General features: G+C 36.0%; 1 protein-coding gene across 2 annotated transcripts; it reads left to right on the top strand.

Moving 5' to 3' along the window:
- The first annotated feature begins 527 nt into the window (after positions 1–527).
- Positions 528–16,049, top strand: nrros (negative regulator of reactive oxygen species). 2 transcript variants are annotated; one of them, XM_030122726.1, is made up of 3 exons: positions 528–997; positions 7,086–7,200; positions 13,836–16,049. In XM_030122726.1, the coding sequence occupies exons 2-3, from the start codon at positions 7,099–7,101 to the stop codon at positions 15,792–15,794; spliced, it is 2,061 nt and encodes a 686-aa protein (XP_029978586.1). In that variant the 5' UTR covers positions 528–997; positions 7,086–7,098; the 3' UTR covers positions 15,795–16,049. The 2 variants fall into 2 exon arrangements, with proteins under 2 accessions (XP_029978586.1, XP_029978587.1); XM_030122727.1 differs by lacking the exon at positions 528–997 and having other exon boundaries at positions 6,771–7,200.
- Positions 16,050–26,939: the final 10,890 nt, after the last annotated feature.

Genomic DNA, 26,939 nt, shown 5'->3' with positions numbered 1-26,939 from the left:
CAAAAATATGACTTGATATGAGGCTAACGATATGCGACTCTTTAAATCTGACAGCACAGCTTCAGAAAATGGATTTTATTTCCTTCGAGCAGCCGAAAATGACAAAACGATCACACTTTGAAGCCACAGTTTCAACTTTTCCATTAGTCTAAGCTCGCAGTGATCGGTTCTTCAATCGCGTCTCTACACAAATGTTCGCAGATGCTTCAGCTTTACATTCAAGTCAGAAGTGAGAGCTTGAGACGTCCTTTGCAAAAAGAGGAAGGAATCACAAACCAATCAACTCTCCAAGGACGACGCCATCACTTCCTGATTCCTAATTCCCTATTTTTGTGCCCGTTGTTATTAAGACGAAGATGTGAGTTCATTAAAGTTTAACCGAATAAAGCCGAAGTTGGAGTCAACGCTGTTTCTTCTGGAGCGTCTACTGTTCATCCATGACCTCCTTAAACCTCCGCGATACCTGAGTTAATTCTAAAAGTGATTATATAGGCTACGTATGTGGTGCAAGAGGCCGAACGCTGAGGCAGGAAGGGTGTGTGTGCTGAGCGGTTTCCTCTCTCCTAGGTCGGCTGATCAGAACGGGGCGAGGGTGTGAAGGGTGTGTTCTCGTTAGGTTTTTGTGGTGACAGTCGAAGCTACCAATCGTACGTGTCAAAGCAACTGCACCGTCAAAAGAAAGAAGAGAAGAGACGAGAGAAAAAAAAATAAATAAATGAAACAAGCTTGTGCTGTGTTGGCTCAGAGCTGCTCTCTCCTTCCTGTGGCCCTGAGCTTGAGAACCTCTTTCTGATTGCAGCCCGTCCATGTGACTCGGTTTCCGTTGGTTGCCTGCTTCCGTGAATAGTAAAGAGAGGCATCTGTTCAGTCAGAGCGAGGGAGGCCAATAAAGCGAACGCACACACATGAGAAGGCGCTCTGCAACTGAGAGGCAACCAGCGATATGGTCAGGGGATCAACCGTCAGTGGCTTGGGAAATCCACACCTAACCACCAGAGTAAGTACGTGCACCTAGCTGTGAGGCAGCCCTGCAACATGACGCTGAAACACACAACTTCAGCTCCAAAACCACCTGAGATTGTGCATTACAAAGACTAACTTTAAATACCATTTTGTCTTTGCATAAATTAACATTATCGCAATGTTTCTGCAGGACATTATCTCACATTTTAACACAACATGACGCTGAAACACACAACTTCAGCTCTAAAACCACCCAGATGTTGCATTAGAAACAGTAACTTTAAATCCTACTTTGTGATCGCATAAATTAACATTATTGTAATTTGTTTCTGTAGGGCATTTTCTCGTATGTTAATGCGAGATGATGCTGAAACACACAGCTTCAGCTCAAAAACCACCCAGATGTTGCATTAAAAAGACTAACTTTTGTGTTTGCATAAATTAACATTATCACAATGTTTCTGCAGGACATTATCTCACATTTTAACACAACATGACACTGAAACACACAACTTCAGCTCCAAAACCACCTGAGAAGTTGCATTAGAAAGACTAACTTTTGTGTTCGCATAAATTAACATTATTAGAGTATGTTTCTGCAGACCATTATCTTGCATTTTAACACAACATGACACTGAAACACAACAACTTCAGCTCTAAAACCACCCAGATGTTGCATTAGAAAGACTAACTTTAAATCTTACTTTGTGATCGCAGAAATTAATATTATTGTAATATGTTTCTGTAGGGCATTTTCTCATATGTTAATTCGAGATGATGCTGAAACACACAGCTTCAGCTCAAAAACCACCCAGATGTTGCATTAAAAAGACTAACTTTTGTGTTTGCACAAATTAACATTATCACAATATTTCTGCAGGACATCATCTCACATTTTAACACAACAAGACGCTGAAACACACAGCTTCAGCTCAAAAACCACCTAAGAAGTTGCATTAGAAAGACTAACTTTAAATCCTACTTTGTGATCACATAAATTAACATTATTGTAATGTGTTTCTGTAGGGCATTTTCTCGTATGTCAATGTGAGATGATGCTGAGAAACACAACTTCAGCTCGAAAACCACCTGAGAGGGTGCATTAGAAAGACTAACTTTTGTGTTTGCATAAATTAACACTATTAGAGGATGTTTCTGCGGAGTGTTATCTCACATGTTAACACAACATGACGCTGAAACACACAATTTCAGCTCAAAAACCACCCAGATGTTGCATTAAAAAGACTAACTTCTGTGTTTGCATAAATTAACGTTGTTAGAGTATGTTTCTGCAGACCATTATCTTACATTTTAACACAACATGACGCTGAAACACACAACTTTAGCTCAAAAATCACCCAGATGTTGCATTAGAAAGACTAACTTTAAATCCCACTGTGTGTTTGCATAAATTAACATTATTAGAGTATGTTTCTGTGGAGCGTTATCCTACATTTTAACACAACATGATGCTGAAACACACAACTTTAGCTCAAAAACCACCTGAGAGGGTGCATTAAAAAGAGTGACTTCAAATCCCACTTTGTGTTTGTATAAATTAACATTATTAGAGTATGTTTCTATGTTTCTGCAGAGCGTTATATCACATGTTAACACAACATGATGCTGAAACACACATTAGAAATACTAACTTTAAATCCCACTTGTATTTTTATAAACTAACTCTACTGCAATGTTTCCGCACAGCTTTATTTCGCATCTTAACACAACATGGCGCTGAAACACACAATTTCAGCTCTAAAACCATCCAACATATTGCATTAAAAAGACTGACTTTGTGTTTGCATAAAATAACATTATTAGAATTTGTTTCTGCAGAGCATTATCTCACATGTTAACACAACATGACGCTGAAAAACACAACTTCAGCTCGAAAACCACCCGAGATGTCGCATTACAAATATTCACATTAAGTCCCACTTCATGTTTGCATTAATAACATTATCGCAATGTTTCTGCAGAGCATTTTCTCACATTTTAGCACAACAGGACGCTGAAACACACAATTTCAGCTCAAAAACCACCCAGATGTTGCATTAAAAAGACTAACTTCTGTGTTTGCATAAATTAACGTTGTTAGAGTAGGTTTCTGCAGACCATTATCTTACATTTTAACACAACATGATGCTGAAACACACAACTTTAGCTCAAAAACCACCTGAGAGGGTGCATTAAAAAGAGTGACTTCAAATCCCACTTTGTGTTTGTATAAATTAACATTATTAGAGTATGTTTCTATGTTTCTGCAGTGTCATCTCACATGTTAACACAACATGATGCTGAAACACACATTAGAAATACTAACTTTAAATCCCACTTGTGTTTTCATAAATTAACTCTACTGCAACGTTTCTGCACAGCATCATTTCGTATCTTAACACAACATGACGCTGAAACACACAATTTCAGCTCTAAAACCATCTGAGATATTGCATTAAAAAGATTGACTTTGTGTTTGCATAAAATAACATTATTAGAATTTGTTTCTGCGGAGCATTATCTCACATGTTAACACAACATGACGCTGAAAAACACAACTTCAGCTCGAAAACCACCCGAGATGTCGCATTACAAATATTCACATTAAGTCCCACTTCATGTTTGCATTAATAACATTATCGCAATGTTTCTGCAGAGCATTTTCTCACATTTTAGCACAACAGGACGCTGAAACACACAACTTCAGCTCTAAAACCACCCAGATGTTGCATTAGACAGACTAATATTAACCCATAAAGACCCAGTGCTACTTTTATGTCAGTTCTCATATGTTTTTTTCCTCTAAATTTAGTCATTTAAATGCAAATTTTGGCCAAATAATGATATTTGTGTAACTTCAGTCTCCTAACACTGCTACAGATTTCACAATTTGGCCAAAAATATGACTTAGGCAATTACGCTACGTGGCTAACGATAAGTTAAAGCAAATACTTAACCTGGAAAAATGGTAGAAAATTGGAGAAAGTTGACTTTTTTTAATCCATAAAGACCCAGTGCTACTTTTGTGTGAATTCCTCTTTCTATTTAACTTTTTTAAGTGATTTATCACCATTTACTATAATATTATCCTTTGTATTTTGCATTCTTTTCTTAGACTTTGACAAACTTTATTGCATTACTTTATTGCTTTATGCATTTACTCGCTACAGTGTAAATATAACGGACTAAAAATATAGAATATGGACAGTAAAAATGTAAAATATGTATACAGTGGAATAAAGGTCATGCAAAAGGTAAAAAAACAGTGCAAAATGTAATAAAAAAATGCAGATTAAAAGTGCCAGTTGTGCAATAATATTAGTACAGACTATGAATTTAAGAGTTTAATGACCTGGTTTTCAGTGAAAATCAGCTGTTTTCCTATATTTAATTCATTGATCACGTAGATGTTCCTAAAAGCTTAGATTAAAGTTGAGGGTTATTATATGAGAAACTAAAAAAACTGAATAAAACGTGACTTTTTCAGTAAAATCTATCATTAATTGACTGTCATTGATCCAACTCCATGGGTTTCACTGGTGAATCAACGTTGTAGAAGATGACGGTGTTTCCACGGTAACTACGGAGCCTCTGAAAGTCCAAATGGGTCATATCTGATGACCATGAAAAGATGAAGAACTGTATTTTACACCAATTATTTACATGGATTGATAGGATTAATGGATCAGAAGTTAATAAACATTAGGTCTTTAAAGGTTCAAAACATTAAAAACAACACAACAACAAACAACAGAGGGTTTTATCTGATCTGGTCAAGTATATGATTCACATGCACAAACTGAGAACAAACACATACGCACCGAGCTATGAATTAGTCAGTGGTTTGAAGTGAAATCAGGGAAATTTCACCAAAATGTCCATGTGCTGCTCTCAGCGTTAGATACGACCCAGAGAGGATGTTTACTCATACAGACTGAAAGAGGATCCGAAGCACAATCTATAACATTTGTCAGATTTAGTCTTTAGTTTCAGATATAATTTTGCACGTATTCGAGAAAAAAAGTGAAATGAGACTTATATGTAAAAGGTTAAGCTGTAAATAAAGCTGACTTATCATGTTTAGTTCTTACGTTTCCATTTATTTCTTATGAGACCATGCGGGTTCTAATAACGACGCCTTTAGAACGGCTGTCTCAGTTTCTTCCAGGTTCCACATTCAGCCCAGTTTGATCTCAAATAGGCCAGACCAGTAAAATAATAACATAATAAACTATAAATAGTGACAGCTCCAACGTTTTCTCTCCTTATTTTACTGCAAAAAACCCCATTAAATTATGCAAATCTTGACATTTACAAACTATCCTTTGAAAAAAATGTGAATAACCTGAACAAATATGAACAACTTGAAATGTCTAAAGAAAAATAAGTGCAATTTTATCAATATTCCGTCTGTTATTCAATATTTTATGTGTTCATAGATCCACCGTGATCTGTAACATGTAATGCACATGTGTAAATGATAAACTGAGGCAGAATATTGTTGAAATTACACTTATTTTTCTTAAGACATTTCAAGTTGTTCATATTTGTTCATGTTATTCACATTTTTTGAAGGATAGTTTGTAGATGCAAATATTTTCATAATGTAATTTAACTGTTTTTACTCTAAAACATAGAAAAGTTTGGAGTTGACATTATTTAATAAATAACATAATAACACAATAATCTATAAATAATATCTATAGATTATTATGTTATTAATGTACTGGTTTTACTGGTTATGGCTTTTTATGTGACTGTAACTCATAACTTGTTTTGTTTTGTTTGTTTTCTGCCTGTTTTTGCTGTCGTCATTGGAAATGAGAACTGGTTATCAACTGACCTACCTGGTTGAATAAATGTTAAAGAAAGAAAGAAAGAAACAAACAAACAAAAATAAATAAATACATACATACATACATACATACATATACACACACACACATAAACAAACAAACAAACAAACAAACAAACAAACCAATAAATAAACAAATTAACACACACATAAACAAACACATACATACATAAACAAATAACTACACATATACATACACAAATAAACAAACAAATAAACATACATACATACATACATACATACATACATACATACATACATACATACATACATACACAAATAAACACACAAACAAACTAAAAGCAAATAAATAACCAAATAAGTACACACATACACAAACAAACACATACATAAACAAACAAACAAAAAGCAAATGAATAAATAAATGCACACATACACAAATAAACAAACACATACATACATAAGCAAACAAATGCAAACAAATAACTACACATATACATACAAAGATAAATAAACACACACATACATACATACATAAACAAATAAAAACACACACACATATATAAACAAACTAAAAAGAAACAAAAAGCCAAATAAATACACACATAGACAAACAAACAAGCACATACATAAACAAACAAACAAAAAGCAAATGAATAAATAAATGCACACATACACAAATAAACAAACACATACATACATAAGCAAACAAATGCAAACAAATAACTACACATATACATACACAGATAAATAAACACACACATACATACACAAACAAAAACACACACACATATATAAACAAACTAAAAAGAAGTAAAAAGCCAAATAAATACACACATAGACAAACAAACATATACATAAACAAACAAAAAAGCAAATAAATACATAAATACATACATACATACATACACACATACATACATACATACATACATACACACACACACACACACACACACACACACACACACACACACACACACACACACACACACACACACACACACACACACACACACACACACACAAACAAACAAACAAACAAATAAATAAATAAATGTGGCCCCTGAACTCAAACACCTTCTCCATCACTGTTCGTTAAAACTGTATCTTCAGTGTCATCGTTTCATTTCCCATACTCCTCCCATGGACCAGATTAGACGCTTTGTCGGGTTGGTTTTGGTCCTCGGGCCACGTGTTTGACACCCCTGTGGTAGTGAGTTAAATCTGACCTTCTGCTTTGATCCTGGTCCTGGTCCTGATCCTGACCCTGGTCCTGAACCGTGTCTGCCTTCATTTCCAACAGTGAGGATGTTAAGATGCCCATCCACGCCTTCACTCCCATCTTCCTCTGCCTCTTATCCATGTGGAGAATCCTGACGCCGGCCTCCTGTCATCCACACCTCAGCCCGTGTCAGATGGTGAGAAACACTAAGAAAACTCACAAACCATACATTTAGAATCACTGAACTGCTTTAACACGATTACAGTCGACAGATATACAGGGGTTGGACAAAATAATGGAAACACCTAACATTGTGGCATCATAGAAGGTGTTTCCATTATTTTGTCCAACCCCTGTATTTACAGGTCACTCCTTAGTTCGTATAAAAGATGAACTCCATGTATAAACTCTTCTTCTGCAGTAAAACACACATCTGTATAAAATGTAAATTATGTTTATAAATATATCCACAGTACGTCTAAACCAGGTAAGTGGTTAAATAAGAATAAAAAATAAGGAAAACTGCACCTACATGTATTTACTGTATATGTAATAAGTATATAAAATGTATGTATTAATAATATACAAGTGCTTGGAGTTAATTTTATATATATATATATATATATATATATATATATATATATATATATATACATATATATATATATCACTTTTTGAAAGAGTAGATCTTAAGGAAAATTCATGTTTTCTCATGTAAAGGATAAATTTATCCATAATACTACTACTATTACTATTATTTCTACTACTACTACTAATAATAATAACAATAAAAAGACATTTTATGCTAAGGCACCATAACAGAATTAGATAATCAATCAGTCAATCAATCAATCAATCAATAACAACAATAACAACAATAACAATAATAATACATTTTATGCTAAGGCACGGTCACAGAATTCGATCATTAATAAAATAATTCAACAACATCAATAATATGCACATAATATACAAGATGATACATTAATAAAACAAAAGAAGAATAAATATAATAAATAAAAGAAAAGCAGAGTTATGTACTAAGTGGATTATATTGGATAAATGCATAAGTTTAAGAAATGTTTTAAGAATGTCAATAATATTTACTTTTCCATGTTTTTTTTACTGTTCGGTGTTTATTTGCGGAAATTTTTCAGACTTCCATGTTATAAATGACAAGATTTATATGTAGTGAACAATATTTACAGTTTAATTAATTTTTTTTTATTATTATTAAATGAACATTATTCTCCTTCATGCTCATTGATAAATTAAGAAAAGTGTAAAATATTGTTCATTTCTAAGTTCATCTGCTGGTCTGTAGATGTGTCCTGCTTCTCTAACTGTTTATTTTTCATCTTTATACATCAGTGGTGGATCGAAATTTTACATGAATGAAGAATAGGAATCAATATACTGTATGTAAATATATGTAAATTCAGCAAAAAATACTATTAATTGCTGTATTTTGCCTTGTATTAATATAGTAACAAAGTGTTCTTAATGCAAAACAGGAACAAAACTAATGCTGAAATACAATAAAACTGTGCAGATCTTAGAAATTAACAGTATTAAGAGCAAGACGGACATATTCTACTACATGTAAATGTTCTGTTCTGTAAAAACACAAGAAACTGGCTGTAAGATGAAGCGTGGAAGACACTATTTTTATGTTGACTTATATTACATTTGGTCAAATTATTGTTTGTTGTTATTGGTTTATTATCATTCTAATGAGCACAAACTATACAGGGTGGGGAAGCAAAATTTACAATGAACATTTAGTTGTTTTTTCTCAGCAGGCACTACGTCAGTTGTTTTGAAACCAAACATATATTGATGTCATAATCATACCTAACACTATTATCCATACCTTTTCAGAAACTTTTGCCCATATGAGTAATCAGGAAAGCAAACGTCAAAGAGTGTGTGATTTGCTGAATGCACTCGTCACACCAAAGGAGATTTCAAAAATGGCTGGAGTGTCCATAAAGACTGTTTATAATGGAAAGAAGAGAATGACTATGAGCAAAACTATTACGAGAAAGTCTGGAAGATACTATTAAAGAAGAATGGGAGAAGTTGTCACCCCAATATTTGAGGAACACTTGTGCAAGTTTCAGGAAGCGTGTGAAGGCAGTTATTGAGAAAGAAGGAGGACACATAGAATAAAAACATTTTCTATTATGTACATTTTCTTGTGGCAAATAAATTCTAATGACTTTCAATAAACTAATCGGTCATACACTGTCTTTCAATCCCTGCCTCAAAATATTGTAAATTTTGCTTCCCCACCCTGTATACGCACTAAGATTCAAGTTTAGTTTAGTTTAGTTTGCACTGATAAAAGAAAAAAGAAAGATAAAAGAAAACCAACATGGTACAGGAAGTTCAAAAGGTTTATCTGATGCTTCCACCTCAAGAAAAGAAGAAGAAAAACATTTATATGAAACAAATAACATACAAAACACATAAGGTTAATATGCATGGTTTTAACAATAAAGAGAACTTAGCATACCTGCATATATATATATATATATATATATATATATATATATATATATATGTATATATATATATATAGACAATGATTTAAGACAGAAAGTTTGCAGTAATTAAAGGGCTCATATTTCTCTAAACCCACTTTTATTAGCCTTTGCTTCATTTATTTGTGTATTTGGACCCTAATAGTTCATACAGTTTGAATTTGAACCCTCCAGGTGTTGCAAAACTATCTTTATATTCATTCCAGTGAAAATCAAGTGGATTTCTACAACTTGTTTTAATTCCGCCTTAACCCGTAAAGACCTAAACATCCACCATCGACCAAAACCATCTACTGAACTAAACTGTTTAATACCTGTTGATCCATTAATCCTATCAATACATGTAAATAATTGGTGTAAAATACAGTTTGTCATCTTTTCATAGTCATCAGATGTGACCCATTTGGACGTTCAGAGGCTCCGTAGTTACCGTGGAAACACCGTCACCTTCTACAACACTGATTCACCAGTAAAACCCATGGAGTTGGATCAATGACAGCCATTACAGACACTAGTTTTATGTTCAGTTAACCCTTTCATGCATGAATTATGATAGCCTTAATAAAGATCTTTTTTTCGTGACTGTTTCTGTTCCTCTAGGCATTAAAATAACAATGCGATTGACTTTTTTTTTTAACCTGTTTTTCATGGAGATGCAAAAACGTCCATTCAGCTGGACACCATGCATTTAATTTTTGAAGCGAAGAAACGTCTTTACTGACAGACTGTGTGAAAACTATGACATAAAAACATTTTTAATACAGCTAATCTGATGTTTTCTCACATTTTAACACACCCTAATACTGGTCATTACTCACTCCATGGAGATAATATGCAAAAAAAGAAAGCTTTTTTGTTTAACCCATAAAAACCCAGTGCTACTTTTGTCATCATTTCATTTAAAAAAAAACCCTGTTAATTACAGTCTAATAATAACAACAAGCAACTGATTTACACTCAAACATATAAGTGCAGATGAAGTTTATGAAGAAGAGCAAAGTCACAGTAATTATATGAACTATAATGTATGGGATGATGCATGAGCGTCCATTGTGTTGGCAGATATGGAACTAAAATAACAAAATCCATGAATAGAACAGCTGTAAAATAGCTGTCCACTGTAGTGAAGTTATATTTGAGTGAAAAGTCATTCTTCTTCAGTTTTCTCTGTTTTTTGGTATAATAACATTGGGTTACAAAAAAATGTTTTTTGCAAGTTGTCTAGGTTTTTTCAACTGAATTAGGACCATTTTGCACCACTAAATTTAAAAATAACATCTGTTTTTCTCAATCAGGTCAGGTTTTTTTGCTAATTTGATTTTGAAAAATGTGATTTTCTCACAAAATTGATTACATTTTTGTGACTTTATCAGTTGATTTTTTATATAGTTCTCACCCAAAATAGGTTTTAAGAGAAAAAAAAATCATTTGATCACTTGATTCCTGTTAGGTACAATGGTGTATTCACCGCAGATGTAGCAGAATACGTCAGGCTTATTTTTGCAAGATCTTCTAGTTGAAGCCATTTCATTCACCTGTAATATTAAAAAAAACATGAATCATAAATTGGCAAAAGTAAAATCTTCAGAACTCGTTTATTGCAAGAAATATGAAAGACTTTTGTATCATTTGATGTGAAAATGCCCATAAATGTAAGCAAAAATGTTAAAAAGCCAATATGTAGCATAGTTCAGAAAGTTGACCTGATTGAGCAAAATTAATGTTATTTTGGATTCAGCACCAAAATGATCCTAAATCAGCTCAAAAAACTTAAACAATAAATTTGTTGTTGACCAGTGTAATCCTTAAATTTAATCTGAGCTTTTATGAACATCAACATGATCAGCAAATTCAATATTTGAAAGTACGTGATTTTTGGAAAAATGCAAAATACAGAGGATTATTTAATAATAAATGGTGACTTATCCCTCAAGATATATTAAATATAAAGAAAAAAATAGTTTGGGAAGTACTACAAAAGTAGCGCTGGGGCTTTATGGGTTAATTTGTTACATCTGTAACTAATTACATCATAACATTTGCACATATAAGGTCAAAACTTCTAACGAACTTTTCTCAGAGTACGACATAATTGATTGTCAGCAGCAGTGGTTGTAGTAAAAACTGAAAATATGTCCAAACTTGGAGCTGATTACCTAAAATGTTCAGTTGTTGGTTGAACAGGACAGAGCAGCACAGCTAACAACCTGGAGGGGGCGGGGCCTGAAGTGGCTCGTGTGCATTTAAAGGGCCAGCGCTCCAAACCACCTTTCTGGTGTCATTACTCAGAAATAGGGTTGAAGATGGACCTGTGGAGTTGAATTAACCCTTTCATGCATACTGGTCACTACAGTGGACAGCTACTCAAAGCTGTTCTCTTGTATATTCATGGATTTTGTTGTTTTAGTTCCATATCAGCTGACAAAGTGGATGCTCATGCATCATCACTGCAATTCATACCAGTACTGTAAATTTGCTGTCCTTGATAAACCTCATCTGCAGTAACATGTCTGAGGGTAAATTAATTGCTTGTTATTGTTATTAGACTGTAATTAACCCTTTCATGCATACTGGTCACCACAGTGGACAGTTGTTCTCCAGCTGTTCTCTTGCATATTCGTGGATTTTGTTGTTTTAGTTCCATATCAGCCAACACAGTGGACGCTTATGCACCATCCCATAATATAATACACTGCAATTCATACCATTACTGTAATTTTGCTGTTCTTGATAAACCTGATCTGCAGCAACATGTTTTAGTGTAAATCAGTTGCTAATTGTTATTAGACTATAATTAACAGTTTTCTTACACATTTTTTTTCTTTTTTGCATATTATCTCCATGAAGTGAGTAATAACTAGTTTTAGAGTATGTTAAAATATGAGAAAACATCAGATTAGCTGCAATAAAAATGTTTATATTTGATAGTTGTCACACAGTATATCACTTTCTGATATACATGTTTCTTTGCTTCATGGTTTTTGTAACTCCATGAAAAATAGGTTCATTAAAAAAATTTCAATCGCATTGTTTTTGTCATACTTAAAGAGGAATAAAAACACTCAGGAAAAAATTCTTGATTAAGGTTGTCATAATTCATGCATGAAAGGGTTAACATATTGCATATTATCTTCATAAAGTGAGTAATCGCTAGTATTAGAGTATGTTAAAATGTGAGAAAACATCAAATTAGCAGCATTAAAGATGTTCTTATCTCATATTTCACACAGTATATCATTAAATACATGTTTCTTTGCTTCAAAAATTAAACACATGGTGTCCAGCTGAGTGGACATTTTTGCCATTCCACGAAAAATAGGTTCATAAAAAAACTTTCGATCTCATTGTTTTTTTAATGCCTAAAGTGGAATAAAAAAAACACTCAGAGAAAAAAATCTTGATAAAGGCTCTCATAATTCATACATGAAAGGGTTAATGAAGAATTCAGACCCAAGCAAAGCATTTATAGTTTATGTAGACCACAGGGAAATGTTGGAAAATGAAGAATTCCATTCAAAAAAAGCAAAATATCACTCCTTTAAATCATCTTTTAAGCGTGTTTTAAAACTTTTAAGAGTTAAACAGAAAAGTTGTTCCATAACTTGACACCTTTAAATCTTATAAATCTTACTCAATCTGGAAATATGGAAAGTTAAGGGTTAAAGGTACAAATGGCTGTATTTTAAACCTGGATTTTTTTTTTTAAGGATAACTTTCATTAAAAAAGTCAGGGGACTTTAATATTTGTTATTTCTCGACAGTCTCGGGTACATTTGAACTGTTAGTGGTTGTAGTAAATATCAGGAAAATGGCAAAATCAGCACAAATGGTGTTGAATGGACACTAAAAAAGTCTGGAGGGAGCATTTGTGGGATCATCATAAATAGTTTGTTTTAAGTCCGAATATAAACTGTAATTTTAACATGTGCAGAAAGAGCGGAGAATGTTATTTCCCGTATCTTTCAGACAGTGATTGGAGTTTTTCAATGTTAAACCAACATTTTACTCAAGTATTTTCTCGTGTCTCGTGTCTTTCAACATAATGCAATGTGAGCAGATCCTACATTAAAGGAAGCAGATGTGAACTCGGAAAGAAGTGACAGCAGACATGTGATTTGAGTTCTGATTCTTGCAAAATAATCAAATGACAAAGAGCACTGATGGAGAGTGTACCGAGTCACGGTGGACGAAAGGTTACGATTGCAGAATGGAAGCTTCACAACAGCTCTACTGATCTGAAATCCCAAACTTTTGACCCTCATTCTGCTTTCCCTTCTCTCTGTAGATACAGAAAACAGCTGTGTGCAACGATGGGAAGCTCCGCTCAGTGCCTTCAGTTCTGCCGGACGACATCGAGGAGCTTCAACTCAACTCCAACCACATCCAAACACTAAAAAGCGACTCCCTGCTCTATTATCCTTCATTAAAAACCCTCAACCTCGCCTGCAATGGTCTGGAGACGATAGAAGCGAACACTTTCCAAGAGTCAAAGCTCCTCCAGCGGCTCACTTTAGCAAATAATAACCTCCACATTGGCTTCCACGAGTCCAGCCAGGCATTAAGACAGATACCTGGGCTAAAAGCTCTGGATCTCTCCGAGAATAAGCTTGAGGATGAAATGGCCGCTGCTCTCCTCCAGAACCTGACGTCGCTGGAGTACCTCAACCTTTCCGGAAACCTCTTGCAAAGACTGGATGAGACCTCGTTCAGCGACCTCCATCAGCTGAAGGAACTGGACCTTCAGAGGAACATCATGTTTGAGATAGACGGAGCCTTTGACAGCAATCCGAAGCTCCAGCGCCTCAACTTGGCCTTCAACTACCTGCCCTGCCTGAGAGACTTCCACATGACCCAGCTGGTGGTGCTCAACGCCAGCTACAACTCCATCGAGTGGTTCATATCCAGGCAAGAGCTCAACGACACTTTCCAGCTCCAGACGCTTGACTTGTCCCACAACAGACTGCTGTTCTTTCCTTTCTTGCCTGACCGGAGTCACCTGCAGTACCTCTACCTGTCCCATAACAGGGTAAGCTTCTACGAACACCTGGCCAACAACGCCACGTTCCCCAACGTGACCTCCACCGTCGTGTTCTACAACATGAAAAAGTACGCGCCCAACGTGACGGCTCAACTGTGGGACGAGAGTCTCCACGGGGACATTTCCTCTCTGGAGATTTTAGATCTGAAAGGAAACCAGGTGAAGTACTTCCCACAAGGATTCATCCAAAAAATGCCGGTCCTGTCCAGACTTCGACTGTGCACCAACTGTCTGGAAACCTTGAACCTCACCTCAGAAAAGTTCTCTGGAAGTTTGTATGAGCTGGACATTAGCAACAACAGGCTGAACCAGATTGTGGCAGATGAAGAGACACTGGCCACTCTGGGGAACCTGACATACCTTAACCTTAGCCTGAATGATCTTCAGGTGTTTCCTTCTGGATTATTTTCACCATTACCAAGCCTCAGATCAGTGGATCTCAGCTACAACAGCATTGATATTTGCTTTTCAGAGGACGATAAGTCCAGTACAGACACTGCTTCAGCTTGTGTGGACTGGAAAGACGTCGTATCCCTGCGTCAGCTTTACCTTAAAGGATGCAACATTAAAAGAATTCCAAATTCTGCCTTCACTGGTTTGTCTTTAACACACTTGGAGTTGTCCGACAACCCTGGAATCAAGGTCCAACATTCGATACAAAGTCTGAGCAGAACTTTGCAATATCTCGGTTTAGCAAACACACAAATACAAGACTTCGACTTCTCTGATTTCCACAGTCTGAAGTCTGTAAACATCTCAAGAAACTCCCTTTACCACCTCCCACATTCACTGCTTAATATTGACCTGAAAAGCCTCGACTTGAGGGACAACAAACTGTCCACGATACTGTCGAGTCATGCCGACGCTCTGGCCCCGAAACTCCAGACGCTCCTCGTGACGGGGAATCCGTTCAACTGCTGCCAAACAGAATGGTTCAGGACATTCGAAGCAGCAAAGACGGTCAATATAGTCGGAAAGTCAGACATTGAATGTCAAGATCTGCTGCAGACAACGCACCGAGTCGAGCACTTCCACTCATTCTGGTGTTTGGAGGAGGGAGGGGAGTCTTTACTTTGGTACATCCTTCTATTTGTACCGATCGGTCTGTTTTTTGTTGGGTTTTCAATCGTTGCTCTCCTCACCATCGAACCACAACTTTTACAGAAATCAATTAAGAAGAAGTGTTTGAAGCCTACATCATACTGATACTTTATAAACCAGGGCTGTTAAAATCATTCTAGTTCAGGGCAATGTTCAACCCAATATGATCTAAAGTCAGCCAGACCAGTAAAATAAAAACATAACCTTGAAATAATGTCACATTTTTGACAATATTCTGCCTGTTACTAAAGGCTTGCGTAACAATGTGTGTAATTCATATGTATAAATGATAAGTTGAGGCGTAATATTGTTAAAATTGCACTTATTTTTCTCATGAAATTTCATTTTTTTCAGGTTATTCACAGCTTTTTTTTTTTTATCAATTTTTTAAAATTTATTTTCATTGAGCATCTCCAAAAGTACAATACAAAAAAAAAAAGAAATTCACATTTTATGATACAAGATTTTGTGACACAAAGTGTAACCCCCCCCCCCCCCCCCCCCCCCCCCCGAACCGATGGTGACCCCCATACCAACCCAACCTGGATCTCAAAATGCAAAAACCACTAATAAAAACAAATACAAGCATATAGATGAAAATGAATATAATTTACAGATATAAACAGATAATTGATCGGTATAGCCATTGACAATTATGTTGCACTCCTTCTTTAACCATAATGTGAACACCATCCCACATACGAAGGGTTTTTTGATTGGCTGCATGCATCCGGCCCACTGACCTCTCCATCATAACTATATCTAGAATATAACTGGTCATTCACAGCTTTTTTTGTGAAAGGACAGTTTGCAAATGTAAATATTTTCCAAATTTTATATATATATATATATATATATATATATATATAATTTTTTTTTTTTTGCACTAAAAACAGCCTGACCAGTAAAATAAGAACACAATAACCTACAAATAATGTCAACTCTAAACTCTATGTTTTAGGGTGAAAAAAGTAAAAGTGCATGACGAAAATATTTGAACTGACAAACTATTCTTAAAAATGTGAAAACCATGAACAACTTGAAATATCTTAAGAAAAATAAATGCAATTTTAACAACATTCTGCCTCAGTTTATCATTTACACATGTACATTACATTTTACAGATCACAGTGGATCTACAAATATAAAACTATCTAGTAACAGACAGAACATTGTTAAAATTCCATTTATTTTTCTCAAGACGCTTCAGGTTGTTCATATTTATTCAGGTTATTCACATTTTTTGAACAGATAGTTTGTTATTGTAAAGATTTCCATGTAATTTTAGTCTTTTTTTTTGTTTTATCAACATTTTTTTTTTTAATTGAAAAAGCACATCCAGTTTACAATAAAGTGTTAAGATTGACAAACCTTTAGTTTTTTCTGTTTTTAACACTTTAACAATATCAACTAAAGCAGTGGTTCCCAATCTTTTTTAGGCTCGTGACCCTATTTTAACATCACAAATTTCTGGCGACCCCAGACATTTTTTTGCTAAAATATATTATTTTTTTTTTATCATGTAATAGTTTGCTATGCCATGTTGCAAATAAATGTTAATTTCAGATGACATTTAATCTATATAATGTATATTATTCTGGACGGAGGCAGTAAAACCAGGTGTAGATTACTGCACAAAGTGAGAATTTAATTTTCCTTGGTCAGGATATGTACAGTCAGTCCAGCTTGTATTTACAAGGCTGACAATTAATACTGAACAAACAAGAACTCAAACTATGAATTATGAAAGAGCTGCAGCATCTGAAACTGACCACAATGAACATTTGACAGATAAACAGAACCACAGTGCTGCAGTTTCACACTCACAGTTTGTCAAGTCTTTTATGTCACCATAGATTTTTTTATAGTAAGATTTTATTTTTATCAGTTACTAGAAATTTCAGGTGACCCCATTTGAATTTCAGGCGACCCCACGTGGGGTTCTGACCCAGAGGTTGAAAAACACAGTTATAGGTTATTATGATGGTATTTTAATGGTCTGACCCACTTTAGATCATATTGGTCTGTATGTGGAATCTGAACTAAAATAACTACACCAAACTGGAAGAAAAATCCAAGGTGCTCTCTTTAAACATTAAAATGCCTTTATTCACATGGCACGGTCATATCTAGACCCAAAAAAATACTTCAACACATTTCGGCTTCAAGCCTTCATCAGGAAGTCGAACGGTCTAGATATGACTGTGCATGTGAATAAAGGCATTTGAATGTTTAAACAGAGTGCCTTGGATTTGTCTTCCAGTTTGATATCTACTTTTTGAATCCCTTTTGCCCAAATCGATCCTCGAACAAACTCTTTTTTGGTCCAAGACGCATTCCTTCCCATGAATTTTTTAAAATAATTATACTTTTCTTTTTTTCAGACAAGGTATAGTTACCTCCAGCAAGAAGGTTATGTTTTTGGTTGGCATTGGTATGTCTGTTTGTCTGTCCGTGTGCAAGATAACTAAAAAAGTTATGAATGGATTTGGATGAAAATTTCAGGAAATGTTGATACCGGCACAAGTAACAAATGATAAAATTTTGGTGGTGATGCGGGCGGGGGGGGGGGTTACTGATCTGCACTGATGTTACCTTGTCTGAACAAAAGAAAAAAAGAAAAGTATAATTACATTAACAGAAGACAAAATGAACGTCATTAGCCTTGAACTAAAATAACTTTAACATCCTTGATTGTTAATGTCTTCAGTGGAATTTTTCCGTTTTCACAGATTCATCCCACGGCCGGATCAGAATGGGCTGGTTTTGTTTATATTAACACCTCTGTTTAAAAAAAAAAAAGAAAAAAAAAAAAACACTGTACACTTTATTTCTCTGAGAAATGTGACTTCATATTAAAACCTGCTGCCATTAACTTGATAAATGTCATCATTAACCTTCAGCGTCTGTGTCCCATTGTTGTGGTTTGTTCATTCAGGTGTGGTGTGAATCCCAGAGGCCTGATGTAAAACTGTGGCTGCATCTTTGTGGGACTCGCTGTGGGTGTATATGTGTGTGTGTGTGTGTGTGTGAACATATGCAGAAGTAGTGTGATGCAAGCTGTTGCTATAAGCAGCAGAGGAAACATGAAATTTCCTGTTTTGCTAAGATGTGCAGCAACTGCCCAGTTCTGTATCTGAAAGGGGGAGGGGTTTGTGGTTTCCTTCCTATCTGTCAAATGCAGATGCAGCATCGACGTGAAATTCCACTCCATACTTTTTTTACTTTAACTTTATTGCATTACATACATGACACAACACTGACACTCCATTGTCTTACTTGTGGGTGTGTGCATATGTGTGTGTGCGTGTTGGCAGATGCAGCTTTGCCGGGTGCAGGAGGCCTAACCAGAAAGTAACCAAAATACCGCTGTGGTGATGCTCAGGGTCATAGTGGTTGGAGCATAAAAAGAGAAAGCAGATAGACGCACTGAGAGCATGAATTACAATATTTAAAACATCCCGCTTGATTTGTAACGTCAAAACGGAGACAATTTAACCCTTAAAGACCCAAACATCCGCCTGCAGCCAAAACCATCTACTGATCTAAAATATTTAATAACTACTGATCCATTAATCCCATCAATACATGTAAATAATTGGTGTAAAATGTAGTTTTTGTCTTTTCACGGTCATCAGATATGACCCATTTGGACGTTCAGAGGCTCCGTAGTTACCGTGGAAACACCGTCATCTTCTACAACATTAATTCACCAGTAAAACCCATGGAGTTGGATCAACGACAGCCATTACAGACACTGGTTTTATGATTTTCCAGATCTATTGTCTAAAAATCAGTTCTTAAATCTCACTGAATTATGGTGATTATGTCTAATTTTAAGTGATATGACATATTTGGACTAGAAATAAGAGAAATACACTTTGTAAGATTTGGATTTTTGCAGTGCATCTACTGTTGATTTTTGAAGCCGATATTTAAGGTCAAGTTTTGTTTTGTTTTTTTTTTTAAAGCACATTGACCGTAAAATGCAATTGAAACACATTTTTATGCAGCAAATAAATGAAATTATTAATACATGTACACATTGTACTCTTTTAACATTAACTGAACGTCAAGTGCTGCCCACACAGGTGCCTGATCAAATATTTAAAACATTTTTACTACTGATCAAATATCGTCTTCCAAAATAAATAAATAAATAAATAAATAAGGCCCATGGCTGATTCATTAATTTTTTTTTCTCAATATCGGCCGATATCAATGACTTTTTAACATTAAATACTCATCTTGGATGGGAACAGCATGATGCAACACTTTTTCAGATACATTTTTATTTTTTTCTATGCAATGTCATCTGCAGTAGACAGTTTTTTTTTTGTTTTTTTTTTTAAGTAAAGCTGTGGAACGCTTGTCTCAGAGGACAAAAATGCATTGTTGTGTCTCTGGAGGATTTATTGGTCTACTTCTATAATAAATGGAAATAAATCGCTTACAAAAGGTTAAATAAAAAGAAAATTCATTTGGGAACTGACACAACAGCAGCTCTGGGTCTTTATGGGTTAAAACAAAAACTTGATAAGCGTTCGATAAGTATCCTTGTGATGTGACATTTCTGGACTCAGTATCTTTCGGCGCCATCGAGCTGCGAACAGTTAACAGTTATCAGAGAAAGGAGCAGTTTCATGTTGGTATCTGAGCTCAGATGCAAAAAAGTGCAGTTTTTTTTTCTTCGAACTCAGGAAATGATTCAAACGTGAGAAAACTGTAAATGACCCGAATAAACATGAAGGTTGAACCAAACCCATTTCGTTCAGTTCCACATTCAGCCTACTCTGACCTGAAGTGGGTCAGACTAGAAAATAATAACCTAACCTCGAAATAAAGTTAACGACGAATGTTTCGTTCTGTTTGGTTAATTTGGGACAGAGGATGAGCATGTGCATGACGGCCTTTTCTGCTGCTCGACGCTGTTGAGCAACAGGGATCTGATGTGATGATTCAGCAAAATCCAGCAGGAGTCCAATGAAATGGGCCTGTGGTCACCATGGCAACCAGAGACGGATGGATCGTGGAGAAACTCCTGATCTGACCCCCGAAACCCCTGAAGCCCCTGATCTGACCCCCGAAACCCCTGATCTGACCCCCGAAACCCCTGATCTGACCCCCGAAACCCCTGAAGCCCCTGATCTGACCCCTGAAGTCCCCTAAAGCCCCTGATCTGACCCCTGAAGGCCCTGAAGGCCCTGATCTGACCCCTGAAGGCCCTGATCTGACCCCTGAAGGCCCTGATCTGACCCCCAAAAATGACCCCTGAAGCCCCTGAAGGCCCTGATCTGACCCCTGAAACCTCTGTAGCCCCTGATCTGACCCCTAAAGCCACTGATCTGACCCCCGAAACCCCTAAAGCCCCTGATCTGACCCCTGAAACCTCTGTAGCCCCTGATCTGACCCCCAAAACCCCTAAACCCCGTGATCTGACCCCCAAAACCCCTAAAGCCCCTGATTTGACCCCCGGAACCCCTAAAGCCCCTGATCTGACCCCTGAAACCTCTATAGCCCCTGATCTGACCCCCAAAACCCCTGAAGCCCCTGATCTGACCCCTGAAACCTCTGTAGCCCCTGATCTGACCCCTGAAACCTCTGTAGCCCCTGATCTGACCCCCAAAACCCCTAAAGCCCCTGATCTGACCCCTGAAACCTCTGTAGCCCCTAATCTGACCACTAAAGCCCCTGATCTGATCCCTGAAGCAACCCCTGAAGCCCCTAAAGCCCCTGATCTGACCCCTGAAACATCTGTAGACCCTGATCTGACCCCTGAAGCCCCCGATCTGACCACCAAAGGCCCTGATCTGACCCCTAAAGCCTGTAAAGCCCCTGATCTGACCCCAAAAGCCCCTGAATTGACCCCCGAAACCTCTAAAGCACCTGATCTGACACCCAAAGCCCCTAAAGCACCTGATCTGACCCCCTAAGCCCCTGATCTGACCCCCCAAAACCCCTAAAGCACCTGATCTGACACCCAAAGCCCCTAAAGCACCTGATCTGACCCCCTAAGCCCCTGATCTGACCCCCCAAAACCCCTAAAGCACCTGATCTGACACCCAAAGCCCCTAAAGCACCTGATCTGACCCCCTAAGCCCCTGATCTGACCCCCCAAAACCTCTAAAGCACCTGATCTGACACCCAAAGCCCCTAAAGCACCTGATCTGACCCCCTAAGCCCCTGATCTGACCCCCCAAAACCCCTAAAGCACCTGATCTGACCCCATATCACCTGATCTGACCCCTGAAGCCCCCATAGCCCCCGATCTGGCCCCTAAAGTCCCTAATCTGACCACCAAAGCACCTAAAGCCCCTGATCTCACCCCTGAAGACCCTAATCTAAAAACCGAAGCCCCTAAAGGCCCTGATCTGACGCCTGAAGCCTCTGATCTGACCCCTGAAACCCCCAAAGTCCCTGATCTGACCACTGAAGGCCTTGATCTGACCACTGAAGCCTCTGATTAGACCTCTAAAGCCCCTGATCTCACCCCCGAAGCCCCTGATCTCACCCCTAAATCCCCTGATCCGATCCCTGAATCCAATGAAGACGTACATGTAATGATTCTAAGTCATGCTGCTACAGCTGATGTGCTTTGCAGAGCGGCTCAGCTGTGGTTATAGGATCTGAACCTGAGGTGAGTTACACAACACTTCACACACCACAATCTGTGGTGTCTGAACTATTGTAGTTGTTTCCCTCAAGTAATTATCAGGGTATTCGCACACGTACAGTAAATGCAAATGTGAGTAGGGAAGTGAAATTCAGCCTCAAGTGTTTAAATGACTTATTTAACCAGTTGAGGCAGATGTGAAGATCCTTTAGTGAAGTTAAAGTATGAGTACGGCAATGTAAAAAATACTACAAGTTAAGGTTGTGCACAAAAAACCTTGTTAAAGATCTGTTTTTCAGTTTTGGACTTCTGCTCTGACTTGTGATTTTTGGCGACGTATTAAATGATCTTTCATGGTCATCAGATATGACTTATTTGGACGTATGTATTTAGTGAGTATTAAAGTTAATTTTCCCCCAGATCTAAACTGTTTAATAACTTCTGATCCATTAATCCTATCAAAACATAAATAATTGATGTAAAATGCAGTTTGTCGTCTTTTCATGGTCATCAGATTTGACCCATTTGGACGTTCAGAGGCTCCGTAGTTACCATGGAAACACCGTCATCTTCTACAACATTGATTTACCAGTAAAACCCATGGAGTTGGATCAATGACAGTGGATGGAAATGCTTATTTTTGTGTTCAGTTATTGATATCTTTGCTAAAAAAGTCACGTTTTTGTTTTTAGTTTTCTTTGTTTAACATAATAATCTAAGTTTCCATGAACATCTACATGATCGGTGAATTAAATACAGGAAAACACATGAATTTCACTGAAAAAACGCAAAATACAGACGATAATAGTATAATAAATGGTGATAAATTATTTAAGAAAGGTTAAATAAAAAGGAAAATTCATTTGGAAATTGACACAAAAGTCACACTGGGTCTTTATGGGTTAAAGTCTGATTGGGTGGATAGGGAAAGGTAGTGTAGAGGCAGAGGATGGAGGAGTTTTACTGAGATTCAGAACCAGGATGGAACCCCTGAATGAAACCATTACGACTCGGAAACACCGTAAGAGGAAACAACTGGAGCTCATTAACACCACATAATCAGATACCGAAAATATTCTCATAAAGACCAGCTGAGGCATTAAACTGAGGACGATGATTTACTTTAATCCATAAAGACCCAAAAACATCCACCATCAACCAAACTACCTACTGATCGAAACTGTTTAATACCTGTTGATCCACTAATTCTATCAATACATGTAAATGATTGGTGTAAAATGCAGTTTGTCATCTTTTCATGGTCATCAGATATGACCCATTTGGATGTTCAGAGGCTCTGTAGTTGCCATGGAAACACTGTCATCTTCTACAACATTGATTCACCAGTAAAACCCATGGGGTTGGATCAATGACAGTGGATGGAGACACTTAATTTTATGTTCAGTTAATGATATTTTTGCTAAAAAAAAAAAAAAAATGCACTTTTTGTTTTGTTTTCTTTGTTTTTTTAACATAATATCCCTTAACTTTAATCTGAGTTTCCATGAGCATCTACATGATCAGTGAATTAAATCCAGGACAACGCAGGATTTTCACTGAAAAAACACAAAATACAGAGGATAATATTATAATAAATGGTGATAAATTATTTAAGAAAGGTTAAACACAGAGGAAAATTCATTTGGGAACTAACACAAAAGTTGCACTGGGTCTTTATGGGTTAAGAGTAAAATACTCGATGGGTCATTCTATGTGACATTAACTTATATGTATATTTTTTTTCTCTTTTTTATTGGATTGATAATTTCTTTCCTGCTACTTTTTATTTTAGTTGAATGGAGCAACTGTAACCCACAATAATTTCCCCCTGGGATCAATAAAGTGTTCTGATGTGAACTAAATCTACATGTTATTCCCTTATATATTTTATTTATTGAAATTACTTTTTTTTATCCACACTGTAAAAAACAAACAAACAAACAAACAAAAAAAACGGTATTATTCCAGAAGCAAGGGTGCCGAAAAAATACTGGAAAATAACAGAACCATCTCATAGCCAAATAACCATCTCATAAAAATACGGTAATTTTCTGTAATTAAAATACAGTTTTTTGCCCTAACTTTAAATGAGATTTTGCTTTTTTTTTTTTTTTTTTTTTTTTTACTTTGTAATGTTTAATAAAGAATATTTACATGTACTAAAACAATCAAATTACCTATGTATATATATATATATATATATATATATATATATATATATATATATATATATATATAAATTTCAATGAGACTAAGTTGTACAATCCACTGATAAAAACTGTATTTGGACAGTTTATCAGTGCTTATACATGTTATATATTCACAAAAATATATTTATTCAACATTTTTGTTGTGAAACCTCCCGTAATTACACAAGATATTTATCAATTAACTAACAAGTCTTGTTAAACTTACAGAACAAATACTTCTTTTATGGTTAATTGTCAGTAATTTTATCTCAAACTTTAAATTAACAGGTTAATCTCATAAATAGAAAAGAACTATTTGTGAAATTATGATACATTTGCAAATGTATTTTAACTGTATTTTTCTTGTTTTTCCTCTGCTGTACAGTGTCCTTAGGTTCTTTGAAATGTGCTTATAAATACAAAGTTTTATTATTATTATTATTATTATTATTATTATTATTATGTAGTTCAGAAGCATGATGCAGTTTTATTTATATTCATGTGTCTGTGCATTATACGTCAGATCTCTATAGAATATCATGAGTGGATCCGTCGCCCACTCACAGCTGACTGGAGGCGTTTTTTTGGTCTGAATGTGAGATAAATAAAACAGGAAATGAAGCAATAACAAAAGCACAGGAACCAGACATGATGCAGTGATAATGAGACGGTTCTACCTGTTAGCCTATGACCAGTCAGATCAGCATCACACTTGCGGTTTCAGCTCATATTTTCCTCCAGATTAGGTCTAAAACGGATGAAAAATGCATAAGGTCACAAGCTGGATTGATTGTGATTGATAAACCCTGGTGCAGAGGCATTAAATGTCAAAGTGTCAATGTGTGCGTGTTGTTGTTTTTTTTTTTTGCAGCAGCAGAAAACTGATGAAAGAGGAAGTGCTTTTTCTCAGGCACTTTATCTGATGTGAGAATGGGTAGAGGCTAGCTTTTAATCGTACATGAGGGGTATTTTAAGTCGCGTAAAGAGGGGTGAAAAAGTCTAAAATACATCCGAGAAAGTAACAAACAGGAAGGTGTTGAGTTAAATGCTGAATTGTGGCAGGTTAGACTCATATCTGATCACTTTTCTCCACCTCTGACCTTCCACCTATCTCATCTCTACTGAGTTTTTTCACTTTTTAAATATTACAAAACACATCATCTGATCCACTACAGCTGAAATCCAAAGGTCGCCAAGATCTGAGGGTACAAAAACACCGCCTCGACTGATTTTTTTAAGCCCCTTCTTTGTTGGTTTAGAGGCCGTTTGCGACACCCAACTTCCTCTTAACCCTTCCTGTTCTTATGACGGATAATGAGCGTGGCCTTTGCACTAAGTGGATGTTTTTGCTAAACCAGCAGAGCTAAAAATAGAATCGGAAATGGGAGTTTGATTCTGTGTCCTAGTGTCAAAACTGGTAGAAGTAGAAGCTTAGAATTGTGTTATGATCTGCAGATTTGTGGGTTTTTGATGCTGTTCAATGTAGATCGACTGCTGTGGAAGGAGAAGAAAGACAATAAAGTATTAATTGCATGAATAAAAAGTATAAATATTTGAATTATTCTTTAAAAATAAAAGTAAATCAACAAACTGGTGTAAAGATAAATCAGCTTAGTTCAGTTTTGAACACTGATTTTGCTCTAATAAATGGATAAAAACTGTGATTTAACCTCTCAAAACCACCCACTGGATGGTAAATATGTTTCTGTATGGATTCAAAGCAGGACATCAGTGAATATTTACCATCATCAGACACATTTTGTTGACTTTTCTGCCGCCTAGTGGTCAAACAACAAAGTACAGCCCAATAGTAGTGGTTCTTCAGATGCACTTTTAGATTAAGTCAAACAGGTTCGTGGAATGTTAATGAAAACTTTTTAATTTTTAACCCTTCAAAACCAAAAACACCCCAACCTCTTTTCAAAAACATTCAATAACTTTTCAGCCATTTATCTTGTTCATATTCTCTAAAAAGTCAACTAACACAGAGTTCTGACCTCACCTGTGGTAACACATATGTTGTATTTGCACAATCGGAGGCTTCATAGTGAATGCTCTGCAGAGTTAATGCAACATAATTTCTTAATTTTAGCTGTTAAATTTCCTTAATGTTTGTTTTTTAACCCTTTCATGCATGAATTATGAGAACCTTAATCAAGATTTTTTTCCTCAGTGTTTTTATTCCTCTTTAGGCATTAAAAAAAAACAATGCGATTGAAATTTTTTCATGAAGCTGTTTTTCATGGAGTTGCAAAAATATCCACTAAGCTGGACACCAAAGAAGCAAAAAAACAAATATTTAATGATATACTGTGAGAAAATTATGAAATAAAAACATTTTACTGCTGTTTATCTGATGTTTTCTCACATTTTAACAAACTCTAATACGAGTCATTCATGGAGATATGTAAAAAAAAAAAAAAAAAAAAAATTGTTAATTACAGTCTA

Source organism: Sphaeramia orbicularis, chromosome 20 (assembly GCF_902148855.1).
Source record: "Sphaeramia orbicularis chromosome 20, fSphaOr1.1, whole genome shotgun sequence".
Taxonomy (NCBI): Eukaryota; Metazoa; Chordata; class Actinopteri; order Kurtiformes; family Apogonidae; genus Sphaeramia; species Sphaeramia orbicularis.
The sequence above is the reverse complement of the archived record's forward strand: the minus strand, read 5'-3'. Positions and strand labels throughout refer to the sequence as shown.